The 24,539-nt window shown below is 33.9% G+C and overlaps 1 protein-coding gene across 28 annotated transcripts in view; it reads left to right on the top strand.

The window, feature by feature from the left end:
• The window catches only part of RIMS2 (regulating synaptic membrane exocytosis 2), a gene marked incomplete at its 5' end in the record, with an annotated part of 441,015 nt that overhangs the window by 361,077 nt on the left and 55,399 nt on the right, over positions 1 to 24,539 (top strand). For 12 of the 28 annotated variants that reach the window (XM_084229247.1, XM_084229246.1, XM_084229244.1 and 9 more), the window contains one exon: positions 10,803 to 11,044. The exons of the other annotated variants lie outside the window; for them this stretch is intronic. In XM_084229247.1, the coding sequence (XP_084085373.1) occupies positions 10,803 to 11,044 (242 nt within the window). The remainder of the gene's footprint in view (positions 1 to 10,802; positions 11,045 to 24,539) is intronic. 28 annotated transcript variants of the gene reach the window in all.

The raw sequence follows: 24,539 nt of genomic DNA, 5'->3' as shown, positions 1-24,539 counted from the left end.
TAAAACCTTGAGCAAACTTATAACCTTGTAGGACCTCACATTCTTCACCTGTGCTTTTAAAAATCTTCGCATTGGGCCTCCCTGGTGGCGCAGCGGTTGAGCGCTGGGTTGCGAAGCTGCCCGCGGCCTCTGCGGCACCAGTTCGATCCCCGGCCGCCCGGTGAGGGTCCCACATGGCGCACAGACCTCTCCTGCCACCCGCTGCTCCCCTCAGCAGTGTACTTCATCAGTCTGTCTGCTCTGCTCCCTGTTCTGACTCTGGTGAATTCTCTCGCCCTCCCGCGCTTCTGACTGTACCCAGTGCTTGTATAAATAAATAAATAAATTTAAAAAATAAAAAAATAAAAAAATAAAAATAAAAAAAAATAAAAATCTTCTCATTTCGTAAGATTATTCTGAGGTGTGTTCCCAGTGGAGTGCAATATATGTGAAGGTCCTGTGGTAGAAAAGTGCTTGACATCTTTGAGGAATTGAAAAGAGCCTTCTGTGGCCAAAAACTGGTTTATAAAGAAAAGTGACTTGAGATGAGGTGGAAAAGGCAGGGCAGATCATGCCGAGTCTTACAGGATCTTGGAAAATGAGGATGGGATCCTGAGCTCCTGTGTAAGAATTGGTATTTGTAAGGAGAGACCTTTTTTCTTGTTATGGTAGGAAAAATAATAACATGCAGAAGCAATTAGGTTGATAGACTGATAGTTGGAATATATGGGAATTTCTTCTGAGAGCATCTTGTTTTATGGATTTTGGATTTTTCCCTAGTTCAATAAGAAGACATTGAAGAATTTTAGCAGGAGAGTCAGTTAAGCTAATTTATGTTTTAGGAAAACACTCTGGCTGCAAGGTGGAAAATGGGGTAGAACTGGAACATGAACAGTTAGGATGCTAATGCAATAGAGTGATCAAGAGTGGCATGAACTTGGGTGATAAAAGTCAGGATGGGTAGAAATGGAAATATATGCAATAGATTTTAGAGGTGAAACCTGTACGAAGTGATAGATTAAATGTGTGGCTGAAGGAAAGGGAGAAATCAAGGGTGTCTTTTGATTTGCATCTTAAGTAACGGCAAATAGTTAACGTTTTTTCATTGAAACAGAAGACTGAAAGAGGAAAATATTTGTGAAAAGATTAGTTTGGACTACTTTAATTTGTGATATCCTGTGGGACATCTGAGCACGTGTTCTAAGTGCTGGGTAGACACTTCTGGAGTTTAGTAAAGCATCTTACTCAGTGAACTTAAATTTAGAGATGATTGGGGGGGATGTGTGTGTACATGTATATATGTCTCTGTGTTAATAGAAATATTTGTGTATATATTATTTTTAAGAGAAATAGCTTCTGTTTTCTTTTCTTTATATGAAATATAAAGATGTTATCCAATGAGAGGAAGCAAAAGGTAGGAGGTCTGAGTAGTATGACGGAGGTGGTGGTTGTTGTGGACAGTGGGGAGTGCATGTGAGGAGTAAGTGTTTAGACTGATGACAGTGAATTACAGTGGAAACCATGTGTCCTACTGATTTTTTTTCCCCAACAGTGCTCAAACATTGAGATGTAATCATAGAAGAAGCACATGGTAATATTCATCAAAGGATTCAATCAGTTGTATGTCATATAAAGAGGGATATTAACAAAGTTAGGGGTATTTATAGAGTGAAATGATGGGCTGTGAAATCTAAGTTCCGGGCCTCCCTGGTGGCTCAAGGGACTCAAACTTCTCATATTATGAAAGAGTAGAAATACCTGATTAAATGAACCAGCAAGGAAAGGGATAGAAAACCTTGCCACAACTATTAGAGTAAGGCTGGGGTATTATTAGTCCTGTTTTACATAATCAGGCAACTGAGTCACAAACTACTTTGATTACTCAGTCACAGCAAGAATAGTGCTGCTACATCTTAAGTGTGAATCTTCTAATTAAATTCAGTTGACTTCCCAGTAAATACTTATGTTTCTTATTAGATATGCAAATCTAAGTGTTCTTGGTTCAAGATTAGGAATCATTACCCTTAGCAGAGTGGAAATACATTTGTCCAAATAAGAATTAATATGGAAAAATTGACTGTTCTTTGTAGAGCTTGTGTTTGCCGTATCTTTACAATATTTATTTGCTAAATATTCTTTTACTGCTTTATATTTTCATTTTCAATGTACCTACTTTATGTTTTATTTTGAGTGTCAATTGTATTGTTTTTTTTTTTTTTTCATATTGAGCTTGACATTTTTGTCAATGATCTCATTTGATTACCTTTCTAGGTTTTTGCATTAGTCCATTTTATCCACCAAACAACACTAATTTCAAAATTAATATCAAATGGTAATAATTTATGAAAGAAAACACATTTTATATCATATATTTAGCTGGAATTTGTCCCAATTTAAACCAATTATCTGAAGTAGCAATGTCCAATAAAAAATATCTAGAATCATATAAGTCAGTTTAAATGTTTTATTAGACACACTAAAAAAAAGGAAGAGGTATAATTAATGATAACTTTTACTGAACTCAACATATTAAAAATATCTTCAGGGCCTCCCCGGTGGCACAGTGGTTGAGCGCTGGGTTGCGAAGCTGCCAGCAGCTTCTGCAGTGCCGGTTCGATCCCCGGCTGCTCCCCAGCCACTGGAGGAGGGTCCCGCATGGCGCGCAGACCTCTCCTGCTGCCCGCTGCTCCCCTCAGCAGTGTACTTCGGTCCTTCTGCCTGCTCTGCTCCCCGCTCTGGCTCTGGTGAATTCTCTCGCCCTCCCGCGCTTCTGACTGTACCCAGTGCTTGTATAAATAAATAAATCTTTTTAAAAAAATAATAAAATAAATAAAAATATCTTCATTTCAGATTTTAATCTATACAAAAGATTAATGATACATTTTATTCTTTTTGAAGGGAGGGAAGGTTTTTTTAATCAGTGTGTATATTACCACTGCAGTATGTACTTCAGTGCCTGTTAGCTGCATGTTGCTGCTACCTATAGTAGTGGGTGATGCAGATTACAAGGGATTGCAATTGTATGGGGAATATAAAAATAAAATTTATTAATTAAAATAAATAAATAAATAAATAAAGTATAATTCAACCAAGTAAAATTCTCAAATAAGTTAAAGTTCAAGTTCTCCATCTCTTTCTCCTAAGAGAAGCATGGGCTAACTTTGATTAGGAAAGATAAACATTTGTTAGAAGGAACACAGAACGCATGATACTTTGTTAAAGTAGACTATCAAATTGGGGAAGGTTCTGGTCTTTTTTTAGTGTGACCATTTTTGGTAATCCTATCTCTTAAATCCACATTTTCCATTAACCTTTTATACTTGCACATAAATCTCTATATAAACATGTATGTATGTATATATACACATATGTATATGGCATAATTGTATTTATTTATGTAAATTTGACTTTAAATGACTAGTAACCAATCTTGGACAAATGAGTTATTTCATTGTATAATCTATTATATAATCATTCCAAAAATGCTGAGTATATATAAATTTTTGGAACCTAAGAATTTTTAACTGTAAGAATGAAATCATATAGAATTTGGTAAATGTTACACTTTAAATTCACATTATTAATTTAAAAATTTAGGATCTCCACTTAATGTCAACTAGCAACATTATTAGTTGCAACAATTTAAATCAGAATCCTTTTGTAAAATAAATATGCAGAGCAATATAAAACTGAGTATCAACATATGCTTATTATATGCTTATAATTGAATGCTGTAAGAAATGTCAAGGTGAACAAAAATGCCTGATATTTGCATTTGTACATGCAACATAATTCACTCATTCACCATGAGTTTAAGAGAATATGCAGTTATTTCCCTAAAGGAAAAAAACTTAAATATCAATGAAAGCAGAGATAGTCTGTAAAAATACAAGAGAAGTATGTTTGAGACACAATGTGTACAATTTGCTTAAATCCTATTCATGTGTATTATTTCATTTGATGAATAGATATTTACTCTGTATTATTTTCTAGACTTTGGTACCTCAAAATTCATTTGAAAATGAAAGTATGAATTTCAGAAAGTGGTGAGCTGTAGCAATAGTAATAATATTCCTCCAGTTAATTTTTGCTATTAGTTTTCAACATAGACTTGAGAAAATAATACTTTACTGTTTCATGTAAACACTTTGCCACAGTAACCCTAGGTTATAGAGATAACTACTTTTTGATGACCTCTTCATTGTCATTATGTTTCTCATTTCACTGAGCATTTTATTTAGTCTCAATAACATTTATGTAAAAGCAATAATACAGCCCTTAAATTGACATTCTTTCTTATTATAGATAACATGTCTTTTAAATTTAATTTGCTTGTAGAAGCATTATTAATTATCTATGTAATAAGATCATCTTATAACTATTTTTGTTGAAACATGCCTTTTTAAGTTTGAAATGACCAAAGTATGGTAATTATGTACCAATATGAAGTCTGAGCTTCCATTTCCATGAGACTAAAGAAGTTCTGTGGTTTATATAAAATAACTGCTTCTTCAAATACCAAATTTAAGTTCCTATTCTTAGCAAAATCTCACTGTCCCCTTTTCAATAATATTTAATAATCAGAGCTAACATCTTAACCATGTTATAGGCAATTTGCTATATATTTGCTAAGGTATAGATAAAATGCTGTATATGTGGTATTTCATTTAGTACTTACCATAACCTGTGAGTTATTATGTTCATTAAAGTAATTCATTTATTCAACAATTATTTTTTGAACACTAACCATGTGGCAGGCATTATTTTTGAAACTAGGATTTAACAGGGATCAAAAGAGGGAAAGTTCTTGCCCCATATAGCTTTTATTCAGGTAGAAAGGTATGTAATAAATAGATGAGAAAACTAAAGCTCAGGTTAAGAAATATGCTAAAGGTTTTACCTCTTGATAAAATTACCAAATTTTTTTGGCCTAGAATAAATCATATAATATAATTGGACTACATATCTACCTAAGAATTGAGCATAACAGTTTTCCTGTGAGTTACCATGTCCTAAATTGGAGAATCTGAAAAAGAATTGCCTCATTATTACCCCAATATGAAGAATTAGTTTCATTTCAAGTCTATTTTTTTACCTTGAAACATTTGAACAATAATTCTCATAAAATAGTTTTTTTTGGCAAACAACATGTAAAAAACCTTTAAAATCATTTTGTTAATTCATCCAACCAAAGAAAATGTAAATATATTTAGAGAAGCTTAACTTTATTTTCAACATTCTCACTGTATATTTTACTTTGTTTATTTAATGAAGTCAATACCTCATGCAATACTTAATGCCTCACATTTATGTGGGAAGTCCTGAATATTCAGGAAAGCATATTTTAGTTCCAGAAAAATCTGACAATGCTTCTTTTTTCGTATGCTGCCTAGTTTCACCATCTTAGTCTTTATATCTTTCAAATTTATAATAATAGTAGGAAAACTCCAAAAACTGCAATAACTGGAAAATGGTTAATAATTTGCCTGTCAGCTTCATTCCAGTGACCCTCTTAACTTTGAAAGACTAGCCTTACGCATGCTGAGACATCAGGTCAGAATAGAAACTCACCATCTCTGCAGGAATGATTGACAAGGACTCTGAGAAGAAAAAAATTAAAATCAGTCTAGCTTTCTAATAAGCTCCCTCTTTAAATGGTTTCACTGAAGATTTAGTACATATGACCAAAGACATCTTTTCAAACTATTATTCTCATTACAATAGTTGAAGGAGGTTGTAGTATTTCCACTCATGGTGATTCTGAATGACATATGAAACAAATTTTTACTTGGGTAATGGTGATTGGAAAATTGTCCACATGCACAAATATAAGCTAAGCACATATTCTAAATTAAATTAAGAATTTGCATGTTATTACATGGAAGAATGTTAACATTTTCTTTATGGTTGAATAAAAGGGTGATTTTGGAAATTTTAATACACTGGATTTATTAACACTGGATTTAGTCAAATTATCAGTATTCATCAAATGAGGCAAGGAAAGTATATTTTAACAAAGAATAAGGGATTACCTGCTATAAAAAGTATTTTGTTTTCCACATGAAATACCTAAATTCATTTAAAAATATTCAAGTTTTAGTTAAGATAACTTGCTATACTTCATATTAAAGTTTACATATTAAAAATTCCCTGTGGGTTTTGCTTTCATATTATTTTTAATAATTTAATATTTTTTTTAAATTTATTTATTTATACATACAAGAACTGGGGTGTAGGCCAGAGGTTTGAGGGCTGGGAGGATTCACCAGAGACAGCGTGGGGAGCAGAACAGGCAAATCTACTGAAATACACAGCTAAGGGGAGCAGCAGGCGAGACAGAAGAGGTCTGCTGTGCCATGTGGATCAAATTCATGTTGCAGTGGCTGGTGATAGCTTGATAGTGCTGTGACTTAACACCTGAGCCTCCAGGGAGGCCCTATTTTTTTCTAAGTTTATTAACCAGAAATAGAAACCAGCGTCCTTAACAAGAAATGCAGTTGTTTTTCACATAGGTGCATACATACTGTTTTGTGTCTACGTAATGGTCAATCAGATGTGGCCACAAGAGGACACACAGGACAGTAACAAGCACTAGGAACAGGAGACATGACACGGTACCCCTGACTTGCCAAGCCAGTCAAGGCCACATTGGGAAGCAACTGTTTAGGTCAAATGTTAGAAAGGTGTTCCTCTGGGTAGATAATCAGAAAGAGATGCTCGCTTTGAACAGACCACTGAAGAAAAAAAATGTATTCTTGTCAGTTTCAGCGCCCCTGTTCCATGGCATGGAGCAGGGGTGCCACTCCAGCCCCTCCTCTCTCCCTCGGACTTAATGTGAAGTAAATGCATAGTAGATGTTTGCTCAAAGAATTCATGACAAAAATGATTACTATAAATAGTAAGTTCAGAAATGTTTGCAAGCCTGAAAATTCAAGGGGAAAAAAGTAACAATAGAAATTTGATCTTGTTTCTAAAGATGACTATAAAGAAGTTAGAGAAGAGATTAGAGAAGAGATGCAGTTTTCGTAAGATACATGTCAAATGAAAAAAATTTAAATCATAATTCTGAATTTTCTAGAAAAAAAAGTTTATTTTAAACCAACAGTGAAAGCAAGTTACATGGTTGAAATGTGTACATTTTTCATGTGCATATTTAAATATTTAACATTTTAAGGAAGATAGAACACAGCTAACATAATAAAAGACATTGAAAAATTATCATATGAGGCTGGAGAGTATAAACCATAAGCACTTAATCTACCCATCTGTCCTTGGGCACTTATTTCCTTACTTGGCTAGTCTAAATAGTGCTGTCATGAACATGAGAGTGTATAAATCGGGCCTCCCTTGTGGCACAAAGGGTTAAGATGCAACCTATGAAGCTATCCGCAGCCACTGCAACACGAGTTCGATCCACGGCCAGGGAGCAACCCACTGGTGCAGCAGACCTCTCCTGACTCTCCCACTGCTCCCCTCAGCAGTGTATTTCAGTAGATCTGCCTGTTCTGTTCCCCACTGTGTCTCTGGTGAATCCTCTCACCCCCCACACCTCTGGCCTGTACCCCAGTTCTTGTATGCATAAATAAAAAAATCTTTAAAAAAAAAGTATATAAATCCCTTTAAATTAGTGATTTTTTATCCTTCAGATAGATATTTCTTCCATTCAGTAGAGTATCTTTTAATGTTAGTGATAGCTTCTTTTGCTGTACAGAAGCTTTTTAGATTGATATAGTCCCATTTGTTTATTTTTGCTTTCGTTTTTCCTTCCCATTGGATTACCCAAAAACATCACTGAAGCCAATGTCATGGAATGCTTTGCCTATGTCTTCTATTTATTTTATGGTTTCACGTCTTACGTCTTCGATCCCTTTTGAGTTAATTTTTGTGTATGGTGTGAGATAGTGGTCATTACCCTGTTTTTCCTCTGCAAAGAATATGCGAGAATTCAAGAGACATCACTTTAAAATTCCACACATCTCCTAATCACAGGCTACTGATATGTTCAAGTATTAGTTATCATAGTGTTAGATATGTGGTTAGCTCTTGGCATCTGAATCCAGAAGCATTAATATGGGACGGAGAGGCAATTAAGCCTTTCAAGGTGCCGTAATGTTTGGGAACTTGGTTAATCTAAGGGGCATTTTTTCTGCTCTACCAATTTTACTATTCTAACTTTTGAGCCCAGCAAACCCTTTTTATACCACTTCCTTGCCCAAGATGTTATAAATTCTTTCCCTTCTAGACTTGTCTCTGTATACTTTCTGTCCTTAAATGTCTTTTCTGTTTCTGTGCTGTGCAGTTCTCATATTCCAATATATTAGCTACTGGGCTCTCTATATCTCTATCCACAAAACTCTGAATCACCCCAGTCTCTAATTTCTTGAGTAATTTCTCTCCTAACCACCTTCCCAGCTCTCCATATGATAAAATATTTGTTTTGATGTGACTACAGATTTTATTTGTAATACTACTTTTATGGCTGTAACAAACTAAGACTTTGTGTAAGTTTGTTATTTATTAAGTAAAACCGCTTAGTTTTTTTATTCAAGCCTATTAATTTATCAATGCTTTGGCTCTAATTACATAAATATTATGTAATTCATTTAATTTAATCACATCCTCCTATAACCCTCACTATGCTGTTTTTGCCTTTAACAAATACTTACAGATACTGCAATTGCCTTTCTCTTAGTGGTTAGCAATACTGCATTCATCTCTTAGAAACTCTTTGAGGATACACCTTTCAACAACTATAATTATGTTCTAAAATATTATGACTTGCATTGGCAATTTTACATATTGTACTTTACTAAATATGTAAAGTTTTTCTAAAGTCACAGAGCAGAAAACATACATAAAATGATATTTAGAAATATAGAGACATTGTGTCTCTTTCAGAAAATGAAGTGTCATATCAGCATCCAATGTTACTGTCCTGCAATCTCTTAGGATTAGCTGGAAGGCTGTGCAATGCTCTAGCCCATGGTATGAACTACGTGGACTGAGTAATTTGACCATGTAAAAGAAAAAGGGATATTGGCCCTGGGTGGCTCTTTTCATATGTGTGTTTGTTTTATTTTTATTTTTCTTATAGCCTATTCCACTTTTATGTTCACTTTGGAAAAACAAAATATTTTTAAAAGAACACTGTTAAGAAGCACAGCTATCAACCAAAGAAAACTAAAACTACTCTCTGCTCACTTTTCACACTATAAATATTTTGCCATTACATTTATATATTTTTCCTAAGGCTATAAACAATCCAAACATATGGTTTTATTTTCCCTCATATGCTTTTCATCTCTTCTTGTCTTGTGCTGGTGACTTATAGCTCATCTCATGAATCTAAGTTTCCCAAACTACCTCATTTAGCAAGAGATATTTTATATTTCATTTTATATGAATTTCTTTTTTTTTCTTTTTTTGCTGTTAGCTAGCCCCTGAGATTTGAATTTGTCTGTATTCATTAGTTATAGGGTGAATCCATATTTGGATTGTGTGCCAGCCAAAGCTAAGTTGCAAAATCTGCTGCTTCCTCTCTCAGCATATCAAGAAAATGTTTTTATTGCAATAAATATTTATAAAAGATTTCAAAATTACATGCTGTTTTATTAGTGAACATAACTTAAATACACTCTACTGTTGAACATTTTGGGGTTTTCCCTTATGTGGACTTTGTTTTCCTATTATAAATTCTGCAATAAATATCGTTCTTGATAAATCTAAATCTATACACACTGCTAAGTTTTTCCCTGAAAAGATCTTAACAGTATAAGAGCTAGACTTGTTTATTTTAAAGTTTTTGATAAATATTGCCAAATTGTTTCTAAATGTCTCATACTCCAGAACCAAATTAATGCAATATTACGACTTTCTAATACTGAGTCAAAAACTGCTAATTTATAAATGAGTCTTACCATTCCTGCAGAGCAGGCTGCTTCCTTCACATTCTTCCACATTTGTGGGGTAATTTGGATAGCCTGCTTCCAGATTATTCATCCCCTACACTACCTCCTCCTATACCCTAGTGGTCATAGAAAAATATAGGGCTCTGTTAATTACTCCCATTTGTAACGTTAGTCTCCTAGTAGATAGTATGTGTTTCTGACCATATTGTCTAGAAAACTGATAATGATTTTTCTTTTTTTTTTCAAATGAATGCAAGAGGGATGTATTTCCTTTCTTTACCTTAGAATATAGATTTATCTTAATAAATTTGAAATTATATAAAGTGAACTAGATTGTCTTTTATTCAAAACTAGTAAAACATCCCTCCTTGTTAGCAAATTTAGTCACTATTAGAAAAATCCTGTCAAGTTTACTCATAAGAAAACTTAGTTTAAAAGCCTCCTTTTAGCAACAGATACTGTAATTTCTGTAATTTTTTGGTAAAATTTCCCTTTCCTCTCATTTCTTTATAAAGGCAGAAGTGATGCACATTAGAAAGGAATGCTTTTGGAAGCACCTTACTTATGTTGCATGACAACCTTAAAGCATTTTTGCACTGGCGGAACAGCACTTCCTCCTAAGTGAGCCCACTGATTTTTCGTGAATATATTTATTTCCTGTGGTCATGCAAAGTAGTGCCTTCTCTTGACAGCAGAAATAAAATTAGATGACTGATTTTGCATAATCACATTAAAGTCAGCCCTGAATTGTAAAGTCCATTCAAGACCATGAGACTCGAAAAATTTCAATTTCTAAATATATGGCCCCTAGATAATCTAATTGAAGTATATGCTCCAAACGTTCGATCTAAAATACCTTTCATGTCTTTTCCTTTTTACTCTTGTCCTCACTCTTAATGATCCACCGGCCTCCAGTGTCTTTACATCCAAAATGCAAAGCAGACAAATGGGCATCTCAGGGAAGAACATGACCAAAAGCACCAGCATCAGCGGGGACATGTGCTCGCTGGAGAAGACCGATGGCAGCCAGTCCGACACTGCGGTGGGCACGTTGGGCACCAGCGGCAAAAAGCGGCACTCTAGCATTGGGGCCAAAATGGTAGCTATTGTTGGTCTCTCCCGGAAAAGTCGCAGCGCCTCTCAGCTCAGCCAAACGGGTAGGCATTTTTACCTTATTTGTTGCCTTCATATTGACTTGTCATCAAACTACATACTCTTTTGTCTTACTCATTTTGCTGTGGTCATGTGTGCTGCGGTCACATGTTCCAGAGGGAAAGGTGCATTTTAAACTTTCTGAAAATAAAACATCAATTTTGATTTTCAGCAATGTACGAAGCTGCTTCAAAGTGAACGTTGACCACTGTGCTTGAAGTACAGTTAATGTCTTTCCTCCTCAGGGACAAGCTATAAGCAATGGCCCCCTGATCTCCAGTTGCTGATCCTTTGTAAAGGAGCTCTGATCTGCAAGATACTTGTTTTTCTTTAGGTTCCTCAAGTTGGAACCAACCCAGTTAATTTTCACGCCCAGCAAGTTACCAAGATGAAGATGACACTATGTATTTTATGTGAATAATGTAGTTCTTTTACTGCTGATAGTCTTGCTTCTTTTTCAGTTTGTAAGCAGCCTTACCCAGTAGTATCCATTTTCTCACTGCAGTTTTTATTTCCCTGTTGAAACTTCAAGCAGCAATGTTCTCCAGCAGCAAGGATGGAGGAATTTTCTGCTGACAGTGAAGATATGCAAAGCTTTGCTACTTTAAAATTCAGTTTCTAAATCACATCTGCAAAAAGAAATTAGATACAACACTCCTACTCAGAAAAGCCACTGTTAGCAATTAAGAAATTTGTGAGTCAAAGCAATGTCTTTTTTTCAAATGGGTGTTGATAATTAAACATTAAATCCCTGGTATCTTGGAAGTAATAGCATATCTTCTACTTATACAAACAAAGACATATAATATGGTGTTTCTTTTACAGCAAATAAATTGCAGGCAAATGGATTAAGTCTCATTTATGTTTGAATACTATGGTTCTTGTTCACAGAAGTCAGGACATAAATCTACATCACAGAAGAATTTAAGGATCTGTTCAATCCCAGACCTGACTAAATCATTTTGCAAATTTTAACTGATTCTGAAATTTGAACTTTCTATGATAATAATATATACTGAAATAGTTGCTTCTTGTTATCACTTATATCTTGGCTATAAGTCACTACATTTAATGTGATCATTATGTAGGAACTTCTCATTTGGTGTTTCAAAATGTTATGTTGCATTTCAATACAGAAATCAAAATTTAATTTGTGGCCATAGAGATTATATATAAATCATTTTTAATTGCTAATATTTATACATAGTTAGTTGTGTTGTGCTAATATGATAGATGTCAACCTTTTGAAATCCAGGGGGGTTTCCTAAATGTATATTTCTCTAGCAGTTAGAACTTAATTTACTGCTTTTTTCTTTCTTAAAACCTATGAATATCTATAAACTTAGAACTGCTGGGAAAAATAAAGTCTGTTAATCAAAAATTTAAGAACCTGAAATGGGCATTAACAAGACTACAAGTATTGCAATATGTCATGTGAAAGTAGAAATCATTAATTCCATTCTTCAGGTTATATTGATAAATATCAAGTATGTATGTGCTAGGCACATGGAAAACAAAAATGAATAAGAAATCATTTATAACCTGAGTTGCTTATAATCTATGAAAAGATAGATACCAAATATTTAGACAGATTGCTTCCTGGTGGTATGTCAATAGTAAAACTAGAATTACATAGAAAGTGTAGCAGATGTTCAGAGAAAGTCCACTTAGGCCAGCCAGTAATATAAGATCTGAAGGAAGGGTGAGTGCTAACCAGGTAAAGGGCATTTAGAAAGGTGCTTAAGATCAAAACCAAAATGAGGAAAAGCATGGAGGGCGTGGCATGTATAGGAATGACAGGCGACCAACTATAATGTTAAGATCAAATGTTGAGCAGAATGTGGTGGGAGATGATGCTGATACTAAGTAGAAACCATAACATTAATATGTAGATCATATAGGTGAGCTGTATGTACGTATATCACCTGTATTAATATAGGTGATAGGAAGCTTTGAAAGGTTTTCAGTAGAAATTTTGATGTTATTGCCTAATAAGTAATGTATAAGTTATTTAGACTACCATACATTTATTAACTTTTCTTTTTTTTACTATCTACCATATGTCAGGGGCTATGCTAAAGAAAACAGGACCATGTCAAGGGGTCCTTTTGGAGCTTATATTCTAATAGGGCTGCAATAAGAAGTAATCCTAAGTCAACATCTGGTAAAAAGAACTTTAGGATGAAAATGCAGTACAGTACAATAATTCAGCCAAGATCATATGTTGAACTAAGTCTGTTGTAATAAAAATAGAGAGGCGGTGATAGATTCAGGAAATTTTAGACAGCAGAAATAGTAGTCAGTCACTAATTTAGTGACTGGTTGGATATGCGGAGGTGAAGAAGAACATCCTAAGATGAGTCTCATATTTCTGACTTGCATCACTAGGTGGGTGATCACAGCTCTATTAACAAGTATTGGAAGTATAAAGGAAGAAGTGGATTAGGGAAAAAAGGAGAGGGATGAATCCTTCAGTTTAGGACTTTTTAAATCTGAGATGCCTATCTATCAGCATCCAAGTAGATAAGTCTAGAATATATTTAAACAAACATTTCTGAAGCTGATATGAGAATCAGGAACATAAATCTGAGACTTAAAGTTTCGATGATGCGTAGAACGATGAATATGGCTAAGATTGCCCAAGAAGAACACTATAGATAAAAGAATGATGGGCTAAGACAATATCCTGTAGAAGATTAACATTTTGGAATTAGGCAGAGGAAGAGGAGGATCTCATGAAGGTGATCAAGAAAGAATGGTCATGAAAAAGACAAAAACTTTAAGAGAATAGTGTCACCAACACTAAGTGTAGATTTCAAGAAGAGAATGGTCAATATTTCTCAATAATAAATTTCATGCTTTTACAGTTTTAGCATATATCTCCCATAGATCTTTCTTTGACAGCATTTTTTATTTAAAAAAATATATGTATCTGTTGACCATACACTGAGACTCTGTAACAGGATTGATTTGACCATCGTGTATGTATAGATACAGAGTTTTGTCTTCAATAACATTGTGAGGTTGGCAGACTAACCTATGTAGTCTTGTTTGTGATATCATATAGCCCCTTCGATAAATAGCATAGAAAAAATAAAGTGTTCTTTTTTGCCATTATCACTGTTAATAGTCTGTGAATTATATTGATTAAGTTTTTATTCATTCTTAAAATATTCAGTTATTCCTAGCTTTCCATTAAATGGCTTTGCCCTATTGACAATAGAATGCAGAATATCCCTTATCTTAAAGCCCAGGTTTAATGGTAGACTAGCCAACAGAGATTGTTTTGCAATTGCTGGGCTCCAGAGGCCCCCCCTTTTTTTTAACACAATGTTCCCCTTCATCTTCAAGCTTACAATGGCACATTGAATCTTTCTTGTGCTTCAAAACTCTCTGAGCATCCATTTTAAAGTATACCTCTTCTGCCCAATAACCAGGAAAAGTTCTCTGCTTTAAAGGCTCTTACATTTATTTAGATTGGCCACACTCAACTGAACGAAGGTAATCTTCCTGTTTTAAGATTCTTATCTATAATTATAGCTGCAAAGTGTCTTTTGCTATGTAACATATTTCTAGATCCAGAGAATAGTGCACAGACATGTTTGGGGACTATTTTGCCTTTCACCAATAATAATAGTGGATGGAGCTAGAAAAATGGGGAGATTCAAAAAATAGTGGAGCTATGTTTTTTTTTAATTATTGTTTACATTCTTAATGTTTCTTGGGAGTGAAGGCAAAATAGAAATAAAAGTGTCCAAAAATAAAAATAAATAAAAATTAATTTTCATTATTTATACCATCTGACCTGACAACACAAACCAGTTAAACTTTTTTCTAATTTTAATGTTTTTTTCTAATATAACATTTAGAAACATTTGTCAGTCATTTAAACTCATAATTATCAATAGCATAAATATGCTTACTTAATTTTTGCAACTTGAGGTTTATGCATTACCTATCCCCATTTCACTTAAAAGTTTCATGGTAAATGGATACACTCCATAGCCAGAACTTTTTATGTGACCTTATTGTTACTAACAGTATGGTTTTATAATTAGTTTTGTTCATATCATTAGAAAGGAGAAACATGCTCTTTAAAATAAAAATTTCTCCAGGAATTTTTTTAATTTAATATAGATTTTATTTTATTCAATTAGATATAATTTCAAGATGTAACTAGCCAAAAGGCATCATATCTGCTAGTAATCAGTAAAGGTCTAATAACTGTAAATAACTAAATCATAGAGAGTTTAATTGTGAGTTGAGAAGTACATACTAAGGAAAATAAGTCTTATAATTCCATGAAAATTAAATTCTTTGAGGCTTTTGGCTGTCAGATTATAAATAGAAATGTAATTTTAAGATAAAGGTCATATTTAATGAAATTCCCATCTGTTCTAAATAGGTATGTGAAGTTGCCAGATGCTTTTTATTCCACTGAGTCTTGTTCTGTCACCTACTAGGAAGACTTCCAAAGAGACAGTTGCAGGCATTTGTTGGAAATTTAATAAAACCCTAGGTAAGCAGTGTAAAATTCTTTTAGGAATAATGATAACTCATTCTTCTAACATATGGGAAAAGGTAGGAGTACTGGCCGGTGGTCCCCTTGAGCTTTGAAAACTATTAACTATTACAGACTTTATGGAATGAAAAAGTGCAAAAACAGAATCCTTCTTTCATCCCCTAAGGAAGTAGATAATACTATCTTTTTATTCTGAAATGAAAGCTTATTGTTTTTAAACTGACACTCTTATTTGCTGCCTTATAATAACATAGCATCATATTGTTACTCAGTATATGCTTACTCAGCTTCTACTGTGTAAAAGACATCATGGTATGGGATGCTTTTGTGTGGTATTTGTATTCCAATGGGAGAGATGAGCCTTAACAAATCCAGTGTAATTAGTCAAACTTACAAAGCTTGCTTTGACAGAAAAAGTGCCAGCTAATTGAGAGTGTATCACCAGGGATACTGACCTAGTTTGGCTCATCTTCTTTCCACCCCAGTACTGGATGGGTACTTTGCACATAGTAGGATTTCAATGTGCAAACCCTACCTGTTGAATGGTGCACATTGTGCACTTTGCCCTTCTGTCTTTGTATTTGGTTTCTTTGGCAATCACTACTTTTATGAATATAGTCCCCAGATCTCCTTGAGTGTGTGTGTGTGTTCTATTAAAAATATTTGAGAGGCAAATGATCTTTTGATCTTTTGAACGGTATAGGATCTGAATTTGTGTGCTATGTATCCTGTGAAGGAAAGAGGCAATATATTCTAGTTTAACTTAGAAATACATTTAAAGTTGAAATAATGGGAAAGTGGATCTAGGACAGATGTCCCCTGATGTCTGTAAGTAGAATGTTTCTATTTGATTTGGTAGGTTAAACTTTAGTCTGGGAATTCTCAGAAATCTTTTCATACAAAATTACCAGTAATAATGTTCCCAGACCCCCAAAATAACCTACCAGATAGAAACATTTTACTTTCAGAAATCAGGGGGAAATCCATATTCTTCTCTTTGGCTTGAAAGTTCAGCACTGACATAAGAATGTGATTTCTGTAGCTCTTAGTCCAAAGAATGGTTTTGGTTTTGGTTTTGTCTTGGCATATGAGGAATTCATTGTTTTTTTACTTGAGGTTTCATGGTTGCTAAGAAAATAAGAGTAGAACAAGAACTAATAGATAAATATGAGATTAAGTGGGGGAATATTCTGATAAGAAAATTGGTAATGAGGCAGCATATAATGGAGAAGTGTAATAAAGAATAGAAAGTTGTTAAGCCAGAGAAAATAATCGCAAAAAAAAAAACAGAGGAACCTCTAAGGACCTGCGCTTAAAACAATCATTTCTACAAAACATCTTTCAACTAAACCGTCCTTTCCAAAGCAACAGAGTGACCAAAGGTGAAGACCTGCTGTCACCTCCCTTGCAGTCCCGCAGTCATGTTATTCTGAAATTAGAACCATCTGTGTCATAGGGAGGTGGATGACCACAGTATTCAACCTGAGATCAGCCAGATCTAGTTATACTTCCCTTAACCAGTCAGTGTGAAGTTATCTGACTGGGAATGACAATTTGATAAGAGTTCTACATCATTGTGTTAAAATACATTTCTTTTTTAAAACTAGATTATTTAAGACTCTATATTGTACTTATTTCATTTAGGAAGTTTCCCCCCCAAATAAAAAGAATAATAATTGTTTCACACAGGTTCACTTGTGTTTTAAAATCCAAATAGTAAATGTAATGAACAGTGAGAAAGATGGTATAACATATAACTAAAAACATATGTTTGAAAATCCATTTCTTATTTCGAACTGAAATGGGAAACTAAAGTTTATTTCCATCCTCAGAGAAGTATATTTCTTCCAAATCATATAGCACACGCAATTTTAAAACTAGAATTTAATCTCACAGTCCAGTCTTTTTTGTTTTATAATTTATGATGACAAAAGACCAACTGGTTCACATTCTTTGTATATTTGAATAATCTTTCATATATTTAGATATGAATTAGCACCCTTACTGTGAGTTACCGTCTCAAATTCAATAAAACTTTCTCACAGATTTTGCATACATAATTATTCCTTTTAAATTCTTCCAATCATATTTAGCATTGCCTAGATATGTATTTATTTTATGTTTCTCTTAATGGGTAAAACTTAAGCTGGAAAAAATTATAAAGATATGACATAAAGACACTTTATCTGGCTTTTTCATGCAATATTTGTGTGTGTCAGTAAAATCTTTTGATAGCTGCTTCATTTTGAATAAGAGTACTCTGTAAATTCATTTAGTGTTTTTTTTTTTTTAAATTCAGTTTTAACCTGCTTTATCTTCTTGGTCTTTTATGGTTAACATTCTTTCTTTATTCTTGATGTAATTTGCCTTTTGTTTTTAAAATAGTTCTCATTGAGTCCATTCTGTATTCAATGAGAAATTTTTATATACTAACATCAGTTAAAATTCCTTTGCATTTAAATGTTGCTAAAATTTTAAATGGGCTATCAGGCTAGTACAAAGCACTTTGGTTTTTTAAAGCATCATGAATTTAAAATAATGTGACTAACTGTACTTCTAAGAAAGAAAAGGTATCATACAAGTACTATAAAATATTTGTTTTAAGATTTATATATATATAAAAGAACTGTGGTACAGGCCAGAGGCGTGGGAGGGTGAGAGGATTCACTAGAGACAGAGCAGGGAGCAGAACAGGCAGACGACCAAAAACACTGCTGAGGAGAGCAGTGGGTGAGACAGGAGAGATCTGCCGCTCCATGGGGATCTCTCCCTGCCAGGCCGGGAATCAAACCCGCACTGCAGAGGCTGCGGACAGCTTCACAGCACAACGCTCAACCCACTGCGCCACAAGGGAGGCCCTATAATATATTTTAAAACAATGCAGATTATACAAATCATAGACCCATCCTAAAAAAGCTTAATGTTACATAGCGTATCAATAGCACAGAATGACATAAAATTTCAGAAAGCCCACTTCTGATTGGGATGGATTTTGAATGACTTCTTGGATCTTGAAAGGTTTGTGATTCAATCCAGAATTTGAAGATTATGTAACATTACAGTGAAATAATACAAGCATGCATGCCAAGCTCAGGAAACTTTAATAGTGTAGGGTGCGTTGAGAAAAACAGGGTGTGAGCCAAACACTGACCTGTGATCTAATTTGCACCAATCTGAAGTCAGAAAATTGTAAATTGAACTATCTTAGATTGTGGACTGTCTGTCTAACACAAACTTAAGTCTCACATGTTAAAAAAAATACTCTTCATAATCAGTGTTTGTTATCATTTCTCCACTTGGTCCACGATACTATGGGAAGGCCTGTTTCTTGCCCTACAACATAGAATTATCTTTCTGGAATTGTGTCCAGAAAAATGACATGATCATGTCATGGAAATTTGACTATTTTTCTTACACTTTAGGAAGTTCTATTCTTTATAATAATTGTGAATAAATGTTAAGTGCTGTTTTTTTATTTTCGTAAACATCAGATTATATTAGTGAAATAATATTGTGGGTTTTTTTAAAAAAATATGGATTTGGTCATGAGAGATTCCATAATATGTTAAAAATAAAATGATTTTATGTAGAACAAAGAAAGATACAATCTAGTGCTTCCTTTAAATCACTACGGTAGCTTTTCTGATTTTTTTAAAAATGAATCTGATTCTAGGACTTATTCTTATAGTCTAGAGATAATGGATAATATCAAAGGAACATTTTAGCTATTGCTTAAAAAGTTTGGGAAAGGCATGGAGTAAGTGAAACTTAAAGCAAGCTCTTGGGCTGGTTGATAATAAGTTGCTAAAATGTTTTTGTGGGGATGAAATTTAAATAGCAAGTTGATTCTGGGCTTGAAAAAGCATATAGGGCTAAAACAATTCAGGGATAATTAACTGTCATCTTATAGATATCTGTATTTTTACTGTTATATTTCATTGAGGGGGGAAAAATGCTTTTGTTTCTTCAGCCAAATGAAAGAGAGACAGGAGACATAGCAGGAGAAAAATGAAAATATTCCAGAACACTAACTATGTCCTAATTTATTAATGCTATTTTAATTTGTGTATCTGCTCTTTGAAGTTGGGGATTATGTTTCCTTATTTGTCATTTTTTATATGAGGAAATACAAAAAGGCTATCAAAATGCGGGGAAGAGAAAACTATTAATGCTTTGAGCAAATTGTACTGAAAATGGTGAAGCCAGTGGCTCTCTCCATTTTCTGTTCTCTCTGAATGGACTCCCTTCCTTCCTCTCACTGATCCCTTGTAAGTAATTTCATATTCTTTTACCATTTTCTTTCCTGGAAATAGTTGACTAACTCATTCCAATTAAAATATAGACTAATTGGAAATGTAGAATACCCTCCACAAGTATTTATATTTGCAGAATTGGAAGGCCTAAAATCAAAATAGTCTTGCACTATGAGTAAGTAAAGTGAATTATTTATCTTCAAAATTCTTTAGGTGAATCTCTCATGTTTTGGTAAACTGCTAATTTAGACTAATTTGGGGAAAACTGGCATCCTTATAATATTGATTCTTCCTGTTCAGACTTACTGTGTGTCTCTCCATTGTTCAGGACTTCTTTCATGTCCTTCAGTATATTTTGTAATTTTCACAAATATCCTCTGGATATAACTTGTTCATTTTATTCCTACACATTTTGTGACTTGTACTACTACTATAAGGAACAGGTTTTTTATAGTACATTTTCTTACTAGTTATTCTTAGTATTTATTAAAATTACTGATTTTAATACTGTATTAAATCTTGTATCAATCCACTTTACTGATTTTGATTAATGCTAGTACTTTTTTAATTTACCCTAACTAGTTTTCCCTTTAGATTTTCTAAATACACCCTTAGATCTGAAAGTAATTTTTTCTCATCCTTCAAATGTATTTGCTCAGATCTCTCATGATTAATTGCATCAGTGACTTGAGATATGTTCAGAAATAATACTGCATTTGTTTCCTGCTACTGTAGCAAATGGATAGATATGACTGCTTTTTAACAAAAGGAAGAGAGAGAAGAAGCAATAATTTTTCCTTCTCAATTCCAAATATGCGTTATGTAAGTCATATCAAAAAAGAAAGCTAAATTAAGTTTTTATTTGTACAGTATCCTCTGTAGTTCTTTGAAGCATACACTGTAATCTATGATTCATTGCTTTTTAAGGTCATTGCCCTATTAAATGTATTGATGTGACATTGGGTCTTTTGCCAATCCAAGATCTATTTCCAGCTATCACTATTTTCAAAAGCATAAAAAAGTAAATTTTGGAAGTGAATTAACAAAGTGACAAGAACAAGGCCAAAAGTAATCAGAAGCAATATTTATTAAGGGCTTCTCCCTGTGACAGTTTAACTGTTCTCATCTAAGTATGTTACCAGTATCAGGCATCTAAAAATGGAAACTTTTTTTTACTTATGTAGCATTTTCCAAAGTGTACTCCTAACAGCAACTCTTTGGATGCATAAAAATGGGGTTTTATAGTCAAATAATATAAAAATGAGAATGAAACAGTTTTAATGTATGTTTTATTTTAGTTATAAGATTTCAAAGTCCTTTGTTTCATTTACATGCATTTTCAAAACAGAGAAAGAATATGTAGCTTCTCCCTGACTGACTTTGACCAAATTACTTGCCAGTGGACCATATCTTGAATTAATATTCCTTGGAATACTTTGAAAAACATCCTTGAATTTATTTTTTTTAATTTAAATTTTATTTTTATATTCCCCATACAATTACAGCCCCCTTATTTTGACCCCAATCCCTCCTTTCCCCACCCCCCACCCCCCATAGAGTGTCTCTGGTTCATAGTTGTTTGTTGATTTTGATATTTTCTTTCTTATGGTTATTCTTTTTCCTGGTCCCTTATTTAAGTTTTCTAAATTCCTGCTATGAGTGAGACCATCGATATTTTTTCTTTTTCTTTCTGGCTTATTTCGCTGAGCATGATCCCTTCCAGCGCCATCCATGTTGCTGCAAATTGCATGTGTTTATCTTTTTTGAATGCTGAGTAATATTCCATGGTGTATAGGTACCACATCTTCTTGATCCAGTCATCTATTTTTGGGCATTTGGGTTGTTTCCAAAGCTTAGCTATTGTAAATAGTGCTGCTATAAACATAGGGGTGCCGGTGCTCTTCGGAATCGATGTTTCTGTGTCCTTTGGGTAAATACCTAAGAGTGGAAGCTCTATGTTTAGTTGGTCCAGAAATCTCCACACTGGTCCAACCACTATGGAGAGCTGTGTGGAGATTTCTTGACCTACTAAACATCCTTGAATTTAAATTGGAGCATGTGTTCCTAACAAAACAGAGTTAGAAGTAGACAGAAAACTCTTCCCTATTAGCTTCATTGTCATTAAATGTATTAACTAAGAACCGAAATGAACTTCTTAACTGCTTTATGTATTTCTGCTCCAGTCTTTAGTTGAATTGTGAAGACACCATGCAGAACTACTCAGTGGTATTAGTGTTAGGAGAGATGTGGTAGGAAGACAAATGGTGCAAGAAAAAGAAATAATAATAATAGACAAAAAGAGTCAGATGGCATTAAGGTACACTGATCTAGCCACAGATGACTTTGCCTAATCTGAAGTGATACCTCTGAAATTAATGGGATTTACAGTTTTGAGAGATGTTGTGGTAATGAAACATAGTATGAATGATATGATCATTTTCAAATGTCTTTAATGTATATTTAGAACATAGAAGCTTTCCAAAGAATTAGATTATCAAACGGATTGCTTTCTATGAAAGAATTGATACATTTTTCTGTTTAGTTATTTAATTCTGGTCTCTTAAATTGGCTACCAAAAAGTACCATTTTAAATTTGAAGTTCATCTAGAACAAGTAAGTAGAACTTTATGGTGGTGTATTCTATTCATTTATTTTATTATTTTTAATTCTTGTTTTACTAATACTTTTTCATTTAACCTTCTTAGGTAAACTCATATTTTTTTTATAAAACCAGTACTGTAAGTAACCAGAAATAAAGAATTAAATTATTTTATAGATTTATTAATTAGATTGATATTAGACCATTCTGAATACTAAAATATCATTCCAGAATGCAGAACTTCCAGAATACCATGGGAAAAAATGAAAATTATTTTAAAAATAAATATTGATTTTTTAAGGAGAAAAATCTGAGTTGTTAAGGAATATAGAACTGAAATTATTAAGATATACTGTAAGTATTTGTTTAAAAATTAAAAATTCTGGAGAGCTCATCAGTACAAATGGCTATAATTTTTATTGTAGCTGAGATATACAACATTTGCCATATTAATTTTAATGAGGTATATAAAATAACTAAATGTATTTGATAGTCTCATTAATTATACATATTTTGATCAGTAGAGGTCTTTGTAGAAAGCAGTAAGTAGTTTTAGTTCTGTAGGTATAGATATTATTTTAATTCTATACTATACTGAAGTCTATACTAGTTAAAAAATGAAGGCATGGCCTCCCTTGTGGTGCAAGAGGTTAAGTCTCAGCACTGTCAAGCTGTCACCAGCTACTGCAGCATGAGTTCAATCCCCAACCCACATGGCGCAGCAGACCTCTCCTGTCTCGCCCACTGCTCCCCTCAGCAGTGTATTTCAGCAGATCCGCCTATTCTGTTCCCTACTCTGTCTGGTGAAACATCTCACCCCCACTCTTCTGACCTGTACCCCTGTTCTTATATGCATTAATAAATAAAAATAAATCTTTAAAAAAAAACTGAAGGGGCCTCCCTGGTGGCGCAAGAGGTTGAGATGCAGCCTATGGAGCTGACCGCAGCCACTGCAGCACAAGTTCCATCCCAGGCCAGGGAGCTACCCACATGGCGCAGCAGACCTCTACTGGCTCACGCACTGCTCCTCTCAGCAGTGTATTTCATCATTCCACCTGTTCTTTTCCCCGCTCTGTCTCTGGTGAATCCTCTCACCCCCCACACCTCTGGCCTGTACCCCAGTTCTTGTATGCATAAATAAATAAATCTTTAAAAAATTGAAAGAATAAAAACTGAAGACAACATATTTTTGGAAAAACTTCATGTAACACTCAATAGCAATCTTTATATTAGGAGGCTTAGCAAGGTGAGAACTATTTTTTCTTAGTTGATAATAATGTATCATTTTTGTTGTTTTTTGTATGGACATGATCTATAAAGATTATGAAAACATGGAAAATGTCTCAAAAAAAAAAAAGAAGCAGTGCTATCTAATAATTTATACTCGGTTTTGTAAAAAAAAGGATCTCGATAATTGAATTTAAAAACAGGTCTTCTGTGTGCCAAAGAGTAGGTAACAATGCTATGACATGGAATTTAGACAGTATTTGAGACTCTATTTTCTCAAAGTCATCATGTCTATACTCTTCTTATATTGTTCATATTGGATTATGTTATATGCTTCTAAAGAAGATGTTATCTTCTCTATTAACTACTATTTTTCTTAAAATAATTGACATTCAAACTCATCTGTGATTACTTTTTATGTAATTTGAATTTAGTAATTCACCCAGTTTGATTAAAAGCTACTAGGGAGGAAACACCATTTATTATAACTCTTTTACTTATTTCATGATGTCTAAAACAGTATTTTTATTGGATAACATGAAAAATGTTTCTTGTTTGATTGGTTATAAACCCTTTCTGATGGAACCAGAATGAAAACTCACTGAATGTAGTCTTAAGTCTCTTTGATTTCTCTGTTAGTATATAGGTTTGCAATTCCAAGTAGATCTATGGAGTTCTCAGTGGTTATTAAGAGTTACTATTGATGGGCCTCCCCGGTGGCGCAGCGGTTTGATCCCCGGCTGCTCCCCGCCACTGGAGGAGGGTCCCACATGGCGTGCAGACCTCTCCTGCCGCCCGCTGCTCCCCTCAGCAGAGTACTTAGGTCCTTCTGCCTGCTCTGCTCCCCGCTCTGGCTCTGGTGAATTCTCTCACCCTCCCTCGCTTCTAACTGTACCCAG

This window comes from Talpa europaea (assembly GCF_964194135.1).
Source record: "Talpa europaea genome assembly, chromosome: 3".
NCBI classification, from domain to species: Eukaryota; Metazoa; Chordata; class Mammalia; order Eulipotyphla; family Talpidae; genus Talpa; species Talpa europaea.
Note: the sequence above shows the minus strand (reverse complement) of the source record. Positions and strands in the feature narration are given on the sequence as shown.